Source organism: Lycium barbarum, unplaced genomic scaffold, assembly GCF_019175385.1.
Source record: "Lycium barbarum isolate Lr01 unplaced genomic scaffold, ASM1917538v2 unchr_scaffold_07, whole genome shotgun sequence".
NCBI classification, from domain to species: Eukaryota; Viridiplantae; Streptophyta; class Magnoliopsida; order Solanales; family Solanaceae; genus Lycium; species Lycium barbarum.
The window spans coordinates 287162-298305 of record NW_026843404.1 but is presented as its reverse complement, the minus strand read 5'-3'; the positions used below and the strand labels follow the sequence as shown (position 1 = coordinate 298305).

At 36.2% G+C, this 11144-nt stretch overlaps 1 protein-coding gene across 4 annotated transcripts; it reads left to right on the top strand.

The window, feature by feature from the left end:
* The first annotated feature begins 441 nt into the window (after nucleotides 1-441).
* Nucleotides 442-10286, top strand: LOC132625571 (TMV resistance protein N-like). Of its 4 annotated transcripts, none has more exons than XM_060340170.1 (6): nucleotides 442-1501; nucleotides 2182-3277; nucleotides 3358-4719; nucleotides 5570-5685; nucleotides 5803-7834; nucleotides 9971-10286. In XM_060340170.1, the coding sequence occupies exons 1-5, from the start codon at nucleotides 957-959 to the stop codon at nucleotides 6056-6058; spliced, it is 3375 nt and encodes a 1124-aa protein (XP_060196153.1). In that variant the 5' UTR covers nucleotides 442-956; the 3' UTR covers nucleotides 6059-7834; nucleotides 9971-10286. The 4 variants fall into 4 exon arrangements, with proteins under 4 accessions (XP_060196153.1, XP_060196152.1, XP_060196150.1 ...); XM_060340169.1 differs by having other exon boundaries at nucleotides 443-1501; nucleotides 5570-7473; nucleotides 7507-7834; nucleotides 9971-10284; XM_060340167.1 differs by having other exon boundaries at nucleotides 443-1501; nucleotides 5570-7834; nucleotides 9971-10284.
* Nucleotides 10287-11144: the final 858 nt, after the last annotated feature.

The following is an 11144-nucleotide window of genomic DNA, read 5'->3' as shown; positions in this document are numbered from 1 at the left end:
CATAGTATTTTATCTTTAATGTAGCAATATGCTAATATATATTCTAATTTAATTATGTCATCTTTTGGCTAGATTAGCAGCAATTGAGAGGGAGAAAAGAGTAGCTCTTAATTAAGCTGGCAGTAGAAGAGCAGAACTAGCAGAAATCGACACATCCATGACCTAAAAAATAGCTTTCCCTATGTCTAAAATATTACTCCACCTTCATTAATCAGATTTAAGGGCTTTGATAGACACACTCGAGGACGAATTCAGGGTTTCAACAGGAATAATACTTAGTTGAGGTGCCAAATAAAAAAAAAGAACATTATATTTGATGGAGATTAAAATTCTTAATTTTCGACAAACTTAAAGGAGTAAAACTGTTTAATGCATACTTATTAAGGGACTATTTTGAACTTACAGTCAGTCAAAGATAAAAAGACTAGTGTTTTTGTCAGTTTGTCTGAAAAGCCTTTTTGAGTGAATCAAGATTATAGAAGCACCAAGAACAGACAGAGCTAACATCCCTAAATGTCCACTAACTGGGAACACTAGATGGGTCAATCCGCCTTTCAGTTAAGGTTTCCCTCCCCCCCGCCGCTAATTTTTAGCATTTTTGGCCGGTAAAAATTGGATGTTGATGTGTGAAATGAGCTTGTTGTCATGTGAAAATTCGTTAGAAAATTGATATACTCAAAGGGTTGTTGTCATGTGAAAATTCGTGCAGCTTGCTTTTAATAACCATTTGTAATTGACTTGACTTTCTCAGTTTTGTAGTTAATTTCCTGGAAGATGGCTTTCTACAATAACTCGTATGCACTTTCAATTAATATATTCAGCTTTATGGCTATCGTGCATATATACTTATAATAGTGAAATACAGCCCCTAGCTAGCCCACTTCCTTTCCTCTTCTTCAGCTTCTTGTTTAAAGAAAGAATAGTTTTTTAGCTTACTTTCTGAGCTCACAAAAAAAATGACCTCTTATTGTTCCTCTGCTCATACATTTCGGTGGAGTTATGATGTTTTCTTGAGTTTTAGAGGTGAAGATGTACGCAAAACATTTGTTGACCATCTCTACGTTGCATTGCAACAAAAGGGTATTCATACCTTCAAAGATGATGAGAAACTAGAGAGAGGCAAGTCCATTTCACCTGACCTTGTTAGAGCAATCGAAGAGTCAAGAATAGCTTTGATTGTATTCTCCAAAAACTATGCTCATTCAACATGGTGTCTAGATGAATTGCTGAAGATCATGGAATACAACAAACAAGAAAAAGGACAAATTGTGCTTCCGGCGTTCTACGATGTAGAGGCATCAACAGTGAGCAAACAGAAGATTGTGCTTCCGGTGTTCTACGATGTAGAGGCATCAACAGTGAGGAAACAAAAGTCCAGCTATGGAGAAGCATTTAGAAATCATGAAGCTTTTTTCCAGGAGGACAAGGTGAAAAAATGGAGAGCAGCACTGGAGGAAGCTGCTAATTTATCCGGCTGGGATTTGCCAAATACTGCCAATGCGTAAGTATCATCGAACCAATCTCATCGCCATAATTCTTGGTTCGTATCTATTATGCATCACCTGGGGCCACTACACTAGGGAGACTTGGCTTTGCAATCTATTAAAAATGTTAGTTTAGTTAAATGACATTCTTTTATTGGAGATCAGTAAAAAGGCACACGTGTTGGAAAGCTTCCGCCTTTAGTCAGTAAGAGCAAATATAGCCTATTTTGGTAGTGACAAGGGTACATCTAACCACAACTTTTAACATAAGCAAAATCTGGACCATTTCACAAAGTTCAAGAGCAAAATTCGACCCTTTTCCCTTTTTCTTTAACTAGAATTATCTCCCCTCGTTAAAAGTTGATTTCCGTTCTTAATTCAATAGTTACTTAAATGATTTCTTTCTGTATGGCTTACCGGAATACTGGAAATAAAGTGCTATATAAAGAATTAACATTAGTGTCTCAACAGCTTCATGGAGAGGACGAGTTTCAGTAATATTAAAGAACTCGTTTTAAACCACTATGTTGTACATTTTGTTCGGCTTGGAATTATACTTCATTTAGATCAAGTTGAGAGAGAGGAAATCCAACTTAACTGAAATTTAAGCAAATATTTGTCTGAGAGAGTACTTATGCTTGTAGGACGAAAGAAAAGCATTTTTTTAATAAATGAAGGCATCCTTTGTGATATGCAGGCACGAAGCTAGAGTCATAAAGCAAATTGTGGAAGATATAATGACTAAATTGGGTGTACAGACACATGCAAGAAATGCTGAAGATCTTGTTGGAATGGAGTCACACATGCAAAAAGTGTATAAAATGCTTCAGGTTGGTTCTGATGAAGTTCGCTTCCTCGGGATATTGGGAATGGGCGGTGTGGGGAAGACAACTCTAGCAAGAGTCATTTATGATAATATTCGGAGTCAATTTGAAGGTTCATGTTTTCTTCATGAAGTTGGAGACCGTTCTTCAAAACAGGGCCTAGAGCGCTTGCAAGAGATACTTCTTTCGGAGATCCTTGTCGTAAAAGATCTAAGAATCAACAATTTATATGAAGGAGATAATTTGCAAAAACAGAGACTACAATGTAAAAAGGTTCTTCTTGTTCTTGATGATGTTTATCACATAGATCAGTTAGATGCTTTAGCTGGGAAGCGTGAATGGTTTGGTCTCGGAAGTAGAATCATCATAACAACCAGAGATAAACACTTGCTTGTTAAGCATGAGGTGGAAAAGATATACAGAATGAGAACATTAAGTGAACATGAAAGTTTACAGCTCTTTAAACAGTATGCTTTCAAGAAGAGCCACCCTGCTAAGGAATTTGAAGATCTTTCAGCTCTAGTGATAAAGCGTACTGCTGGACTCCCCTTGGCTCTGAAAGTCCTGGGTAGTTTCTTGTATGGAAGAGATTTGGCTGAATGGACAAGTGAAGTGGAATGGTTGAGACAGATCCCGGAAAATGAAATTTTGAAGAAACTCGAACGAAGTTTCACTAGGCTCAACAATATGGAGAAAAAAATATTCTTAGATATTGCGTGTTTCTTCACAGGGAAGAAGAAAAAAGCAGTGATGAGAATACTCGAGAGTTTTAATTTTAGGTCAGGCATTGGCATAAAAGTTCTCATGGAGAAATCTCTGATTACTATCTCGGAAGGTCGAATCTTAATGCACCAATTGATACAAGAAATGGGCTGGCACATTGTTCGTCGAGAAGCTTCCGATGATCCAAGAATATCTAGTAGGTTGTGGAAGCGCGAAGATATTTCTCGAGTACTTGAAAGAAATTTGGTAAGTATTTGCACGCATGTGATTTGATATATTCTTTTGCTTTTATTCTCTCGTACACCTTTAATATTCTTGCATATTAGGGCACTGAAAAGATCGAAGGCATATCGTTGAACTTGACTAGTGAAGAACAAGTGAATGTTAGTCACACAGCTTTCATGCATATGACCAGACTAAGGTTTCTCAAATTTAAGAATGCATATGTTTGCCAGGGTCCTGATTTTCTTCCTGATGAGTTGAGGTGGCTTGATTGGCATGGATATCCTTCAAAAAGCCTGCCAATTAGCTTTCAGGGAGAACAGCTTCTTGCTTTGAAACTGAAAAATAGCCGCATCATACAACTTTGGAATACCTACAAGGTTCTAGGAAAATTGAAGTACATTAACCTTAGCCATTCACAGAAGCTACTAAGGACCCCAGATTTTTCAGGTACCCCTAATCTTGAGAGGCTGGTTCTTGAAGAGTGCACAAGTTTGGTCGAAATCAATTTTTCTGTTGGAGATCTTGGAAGGCTAGTCTTGCTGAATCTGAAGAACTGCAGAAATTTAAAGACCCTACCAGAGAGCATTCGATTGGAAAAGCTTGAGGTTTTTATCCTATCAGGCTGCATTAAACTCAAATCGTTCCCAGAAATAGAAGGGAAAATGAATCGTTTAGCAGAGCTGTATTTGGGTGCGGCCGCTTTGAGTGAACTGCCCGCATCAATTGAGAACCTGTCAGAAGTTGGTGTGATAAATCTTAGCTACTGCAAGCGTCTTGAGAGTCTCCCAAGAAGTATTATTAGGTTGAAATGTCTAAAAACACTTGATGTGTCCGGATGCTCAAAACTTAAAAAATTACCAGATGAATTGGGACTTTTAGTTGGTTTAGAGGAGCTCCACTGCACTGACACAGCCATCCGAACAATTCCTTCCTCTGTTTCTCTGCTAAAGAACCTTAAGCACTTATCTCTCCGTGGATGTAATGCTTTGGGTTTACAAGTAACTAGTTCAAGCTTCCCTTGGCTTCAAGAAAAGTGCCATCACGAGAAGTTTATGGGTGTAAATTTTCATAATTTATCGGGTCTGTGTTCATTGACCAAGCTGGATCTTAGTGACTGCAACATTTCAAACGGAGGCATTTTATGTAATCTTGGGTTTTTACCATCTTTGGTGGAATTGAATCTCGGTGGCAACAATTTTCCCAGTATTCCAGCTACAAGTATCAGTCGTCTCACGCGACTTAAAGTCCTTGCGTTGGCTGGTTGTAGGAGGCTTGAGAGTTTTCCAGAACTTCCTCCAAGTATAGAAAAGCTATATGCTGATGAATGCACATCTTTGAAGAGCATTGATCAATTAATCAAATATCCAATGCTGCATACGGTTTCACTCAGAAAATGTCATCAACTTCTAAAAGATAAACGTCATGCCTCCATACTTGATTCGCTGTGGAAGCACATGCTCAAGGTAAGTTGTAACTATTCCAATACTTGATTCGCTATTGTACTAACTTTTTTGGTTATTAATAAACAAGGTTGGGGTCAAGGCCAAAACCCCAGCACCACAGGAGGAGAAAGCATGGGTGGATGGCTTTAATTTAAAAAAAGAAAACACTTTCCCAAGCCACAACTCTACCGACATGAAAAAAATCGAGATGATGAAGAAATGGACCTTGGGCCACTCAACTCCAAAAGTGGTATGGTAATATTGCAAGGAATGGGACTTGAGTCCCACATCGGTTAAATGGGGAGCTGATGTGGGGCTTATATAGCCTTAGGCTCTCCCGCCTCAATAGCTAGCTTTTGGGGTGTGGTTCTCCTAAGATTGTATCAATGGTATCAGTGCCACCCACCGCCCTTCGTGCCAGTTGTGCCAATGATGATGCCGGTATGGTAGTGTTAGCCCGGGGCTAGTAATGTCTAGCGCACAACCGTGGAGGACGACGGATGCGGAACATGGTGGTTTGTTATGATATTATGGCAAGGAATGGGACTTGAGTCCCACATCAGTTAAATGGGGAGCTAAATGGGGAGCTGATGTGGGCCTTATATACCCTTGGGCTCTGCCACCTCAATAGCTAGCTTTTGGGGTGTGATTCTCCTAAGGTTGTATCAAAATGCAAGCTCAAGACTATATAAGAAGACCAAATACCATCTCACAACCGATGTGGGAACTCAAAAATGAATTCTTTTATGTAACTAGAGGGGCTATAAATTTATAAACATACATATATGATATATGCATGTACACTCAAAGTTCACATATATGAATCTTGCCACTGTGAATAGCTGCAAATAACATTCCTTGCATGGTGCAGGAACTATCCATGATGGGTGGCAGATTTAGTATTTACACCCCTGGTGTGGAGATCCCAGAGTGGTTTACGTACAAGAACTTGGGGACTTCAATCTCAGTGGCCCTGCCCAAACATTGGTACACAAACAAATTCATGGGGTTTGCTATTTGTGCTGGTTTTGATATGATAACTCCTTTTATTTTAAGTAGTGCTAATTACCTAAAAACGCTCCACGGACCTGTGATGCGGTGTAGGTTCACAAGCCATGATGGTTCGTTGAGCGACATTAGCAGTTCTTTCGGCTTAATGGGAAGTGAAAATCATCTGGATTTAGGCCACACTTTTCTAGGCTATGTGTCGTTTGATTCGTTTTGGTGGGCGTTCGAGCATATAGTTTACAGTCCTAATAACTGGATTCAGTTTGAATTTGGTGCCTCTAATGAGAATACAGTGATCAAAGGTTTGGGGGTGCGTCTTGTGTACGAGAATGATATCAATGATCCAGAATAGTATATCATGAGGAAAAGAATCAATAGCAAAAGCTTTCTTAGGCTGTGAAAGCCCACCAAGTCGCTGATTTTAAAGGCTTTTGAAGGGGTGGAACTAGATTTTGTAAAAATGCAAAGTAGTTTTTTGTCTCTAGTTTTGTTTTGGTATACGTTTGAGGTCCCCCTTTGTATAGAGGATTGGATCTCTTTTGTTGAGAACCATATTTTGGTGTAGGTTCTCTTCTTTTGGTATACGGCTTATACACGAAATTTCCACAATTGTCAATAATTTTTTTACCTCATCTTAAAGAAAAATATTAACTAGATAATTCTGAAAATAGCTAACACAAATGAGGAATAAATACGTGATTTTAGTTTTCTGAAAGTGTTATTTCTGAGCTTATGTGTTTCCAAAATCAAGTTGAAGTGCCATTCACTTTATGAAAAACAAACAGGTTAAAAAATTTAAGTCATTTTGTGCTACTCAAGCAGTGCATCCGGAGACAAATAGAAGAATAGCAACCCCAAAAATACAGTACTTATATGGTCTATATCTGCTGGCAGGATTATATAAAAAATTGGGTTGCAAGCTCTGCTGTCTTTCTCACATAGCTGTGTAGTTTCTCCACCTGGAGAAGACGAGCAAGATGCAAGGCTGATAGTCTTAACTGAAAATTGTGCTCTTTTTAATCGTTTCCACCATGTCCTATTCTATAGATGAGATATTTATTCATTTATCTATATTGTTGATGACACCATTTTATTAGTCCGCTAATTTCATTTTGTTAAGAAAATCATGTCACAGAGAAGGTATCTATCAACTACAGACTTAGTGATATCAAAATTAAATAGTACTGCAAATCCTTATCAATAGATGCTTAAAATATTAGAGAGTAGGTATCCATCAATGGAAGCTTAAAATATATATTCATGCGAAGTTGCTTATCAGATTCATTTGTTGATGGTTTTGACGATGACATATACTTTTTTTATTGGGTCATCACAGACTTTCTCAACTTTCACCAAACACTTGGAAGAACAGTTGCTCTAAAGTCAATTTTAGCCCTTTCAATTCAGATGTTGAGTTTTGTATTACGCATTTGTCTGTGTATAATGATAATAATGGCGTCACCTTCTTTATCACTAGTATTCGTTATCATATGCTAAGTCTTCAGTCTGTATAAAAAATTACAAGTTGCTGCTAGGTCTACATATTATTCAGAGTCCTCTAGCATTGTCTTGCAGGTGAATTAACACAATTATAGCCAAGTTTTTGTTTGATCATTTAGTTTTTCAGCCACAAAAATGAATCAGGAAAGCTCATTGCTGCCATCCCCAGAAAATAATCGATGGAGTTACGACGTTTTCTTGAGTTTTAGAGGCGAAGATGTACGCAGAACTTTTGTTGACCATCTGTACACTGCTCTGCAACAAATTGTTGACCATCTGTACACTGCTCTGCAACAAAAGGGTATTCATACCTTCAAAGATGATGAGAAATTAGAGAGAGGCAAGTCCGTTTCACTAGTCCTTGTGAGAGCAGTTGAAGAGTCTCGCCTAGCTTTGATTTTATTCTCCAAAAACTATGCTAATTCAGCATGAAGGCTGGTATTTGCCAAATACTGCCAGTCTTCTACAATGTAGATCCATCAACAGTGAGGAAACAAAAAACCAGCTATAGAGAAGCATTTAGCAATCATGAAGGCTGTTTCAAGGATGACAAGGTGCAGAAATGGGGGGCAGCACTGGAGGAAGCAGCTAATTTATCTGGCTGGTATTTGCCAAATACTGCCAATGTGTAAGTATCATGATATATCAGTAAGTTACTCTATATACTTGGTTTGTTTCTATTTTGCATCACAGAGGCCGCTAGAACTAGATCCATGCTACAAATCATGGAATTCAAACTTTAATGTAATTATGTACTACTACTTTTTCTAACCAAAATATTTGTATCGTTAGACTTTGATGATCATGAGGTCAGGGCTAATTTGGGTTGGACTTCGGAATCAAAAAATTTGGTTATATCCCTCCATGTTGGATTTCATATTCCTTTCAAGCGTGGATATAATTTAATCTTTTGTAAGGAAAAAGGTTCAGATCTGCTCCTTGACTTTGCGAAATAGTCCAGATCCGATCAACAATTTTCAAGTCACCATCTCTCATTCCTCTAAATCTATCACCACCATCACAATCTATCCATTCTCAAAAATAGAACTTGAGGACTACTACTCCACCACCACTTCTCGCTCCCCCTCCTAGGGAAAATTTGACCCTTTTCCCTTTTTTTTTTTTTTTGATTGATAACTACCTGCCACCTCCCACTAGCAATAAATACCATGTAACTCTGTCCACCAAGACTAGGACATATAGGAAGAAATCGTCTAGTGATTTTTGTCTGGGATTTGAACCTGAGACCTTATGGTTCTCAGCCCACTTCATTGACCACTAGGTCACACCCTTGGTGCGACCTTTTTCCCATTAACTTTAACTAGAATTATCTCTCCTAGTTAAAAGTAGATCTCCATTCTTATTTTCTTAAAATCCAACAGACGGCTTGTATTAATATCAATCATAAACCATTTACAGGGAGTGGATATACCCAACGTCCAATATCATATAAGCTCACAAAAAGGAATCCATAGAGGGACTCCCTCTATTTACAATTGGTTCACATTTAAACTCTCAAAATAAGGAAATATGAACAAATGAGTATAACCAGCGGCTATACTCCTTATAAAAGTTCATGCTATCAATCAGGATTAGAAAATGCAATATTAATTGAGCCTTGATTTCTCTCTGTATGCCTCATCACATTCCAAAAAGTTACTGGAAATAAAGTGCAATAAAAAGAATCAACATCAGTGGCTCAACAGTTTCCAGGAAGTCAGAAATTCATTGAAAGGACGGGCTTCGGTAATATTAGGGGTCGTTTGATAGAGGGTATAAGGTAGGATATGCTGGTATTAAATTTTTGGGTTAAATTAGTACCATGTTTGGTTTGAGTTATTAATTAGTACTGGTATAAAATCTATATATATAATAAAGCTGGGCAATAAGAGAGTGACGTGCACCTTTCTTAGGCCAGGATTAGTATTTATCTTTTTTCTTAGTTTTTTGAGATTTTTTCCCTTCTTTTGGTCTAAAACTATGAAAAATACCTTATTCATCTCTCCCCTCATTATTACTACAATTAATTACTTTTCCTTAAGTTCTTCCTTCCTTCTATACACAGCTGTTTTTTTCTTCCTATTAGAGAGTGATTCTCTTCTCAGTTAGTCTCATTTAATTTCTTCCCAAAAATCACATCCCACAATCTCTTAATTACACCTCCACGTCCCCCAAATTCTGTTTTCTCTGGTTTTTTTCCTTTTTTATTGTTTTCATACATTTACTGTATTTAATGTCCACATATTTTAATTGCATTAATAAGGTCCAATCTACCATTTTCCCCTAATTAAGTCATATCAGCCGTTTATTTTCTTTTGCTTTCTCTAATAAAGTGATCATTTGTAACGTTTTTTTTAATTTTTAATGAATAGAGCATAAGAATCTGTCTACTATTTAAGTTGGATAGAAGAAGATTGCAGCAATCTTCCGGTTCCAGTTTGTTCATCCTATTAAATTATTGCATGATGGAGTAGTATTATATTCTTTTGTTCTTCCAACGATTTGAGGGAGTACTATTAAGTATTTATTTTCTTTGTTAGATTTTTTTACATTGTTGTTTTGTTTTATATTAGTTTGATTTGTTTTATTATTGATCTGTCAGTTAAATTTTTGTGCTTTTGCCGATTTTACATTGTTTGTATTTTTTTCGTTTCACTACTCCAGCAAAAGTCTATGAAATTAAATATGTTTCGATTTCTTCTACCCTTTATCGAAATTAATATCATGTACCAATTCTTTTTTTCTTTTTTTTGTCCGTTTTTAGGATGAAGACCTCAAGGAGCTTCGTTATCTTGCGAAAAATCAACTGCAGGAGTAAAAAATTGTTGAAAGGCGGAAGAGACAAGGCAGTTCTTGAGGCTCTTGATGTAATGTTGTAATCACAAAAAAGTTACAAAGGAAATTCCTAATATGTTGTATTCTTTTGCAGTAATTTATGTACAAAAGCTGAAGAAGAATTTTATCTTTAAGATATCCGATTTCCTATCTTTGCTTTTCTTAATTATTTTCTAAATATGCAAAGATAGGAGTCAACAAAGAAAATAGCAGGAAGGAAGACAAAATGTGGAGTTGTAGAAATGAAAGGCGGTAAACTCAGCTTATTTCTACCCCTTAATTTACATTAATTCTTTTTTCGAAAAACTATCACTCTTTGAACAACTAAAATCATTTTATTTACACTTAGGCCTTTTAATTTGATAGTATATATATTTTGCTGAAATAAGTTATTCTATTGTATGCATATGCGTAAGAAATTTATTCTATTTTATCTCGAGTACATTTATAACGGTAGCACTTTCACATAAAAGAATTTGACATTTTTCTGAAAAACGAGCATGTGGAGAATTAAGAAGGAAAAATGAAAAACATATAAAAAAAAGAAGAAGGAAAAGGATAGTAATAAATATAGAAGAGATTCTTACGATTTAATTTAGTGAATTTGGATTATATTTATTCGGTTTTGATTTTATTTTTCCCTTTCATTCTTCTTTTATTGTTGTTATTAGTTTAGAATGAAAAATAGAGAAAAATATAAAAGTAAGTGTCAGAAATAAATTACACCAAAATGTTAAAGTTGATCCATCTAGATCTGAAGTCTAAAATAGTTTTTAAGTAAGCAAATGTTTATAAAATTTACTTATACGAAATACTTTTTCATTTATCTATTCTTAAAAGATCTGCCGATGAAAACCCAGTTCACCTAAGTCTACTTCTAATAAAAGATATCATAACTTTTATTTGATATAATATTAATTATTGTATGCATATACATAAAAAATTTAATCTATTCTATCTCGAGTAAATTTATAATGATATCAATTATATCCCTTATATATTAATGTTGTGGTTGTACCGCACGAAGCGCGGGCTACTACACTAGTTATACCATAAATTGGGATAATATTATTCCCTTTCTTAGTTGGTATAACTAATACCGG

What these genes read in the sequence shown, in the direction of transcription:
- LOC132625571 (XM_060340169.1), top strand. Translation starts at nt 957, where the DNA reads ATGACCTCTTATTGTTCCTCTGCTCATACATTTCGGTGGAGTTATGAT. An exon ending in TTGCCAAATACTGCCAATGC is followed by an intron (nt 1,502 to 2,181) that starts GTAAGTATCATC and finishes TGTGATATGCAG; the next exon opens with GCACGAAGCTAGAGTCATAA. An exon ending in TGTGGAAGCACATGCTCAAG is followed by an intron (nt 4,720 to 5,569) that starts GTAAGTTGTAAC and finishes TGCATGGTGCAG; the next exon opens with GAACTATCCATGATGGGTGG.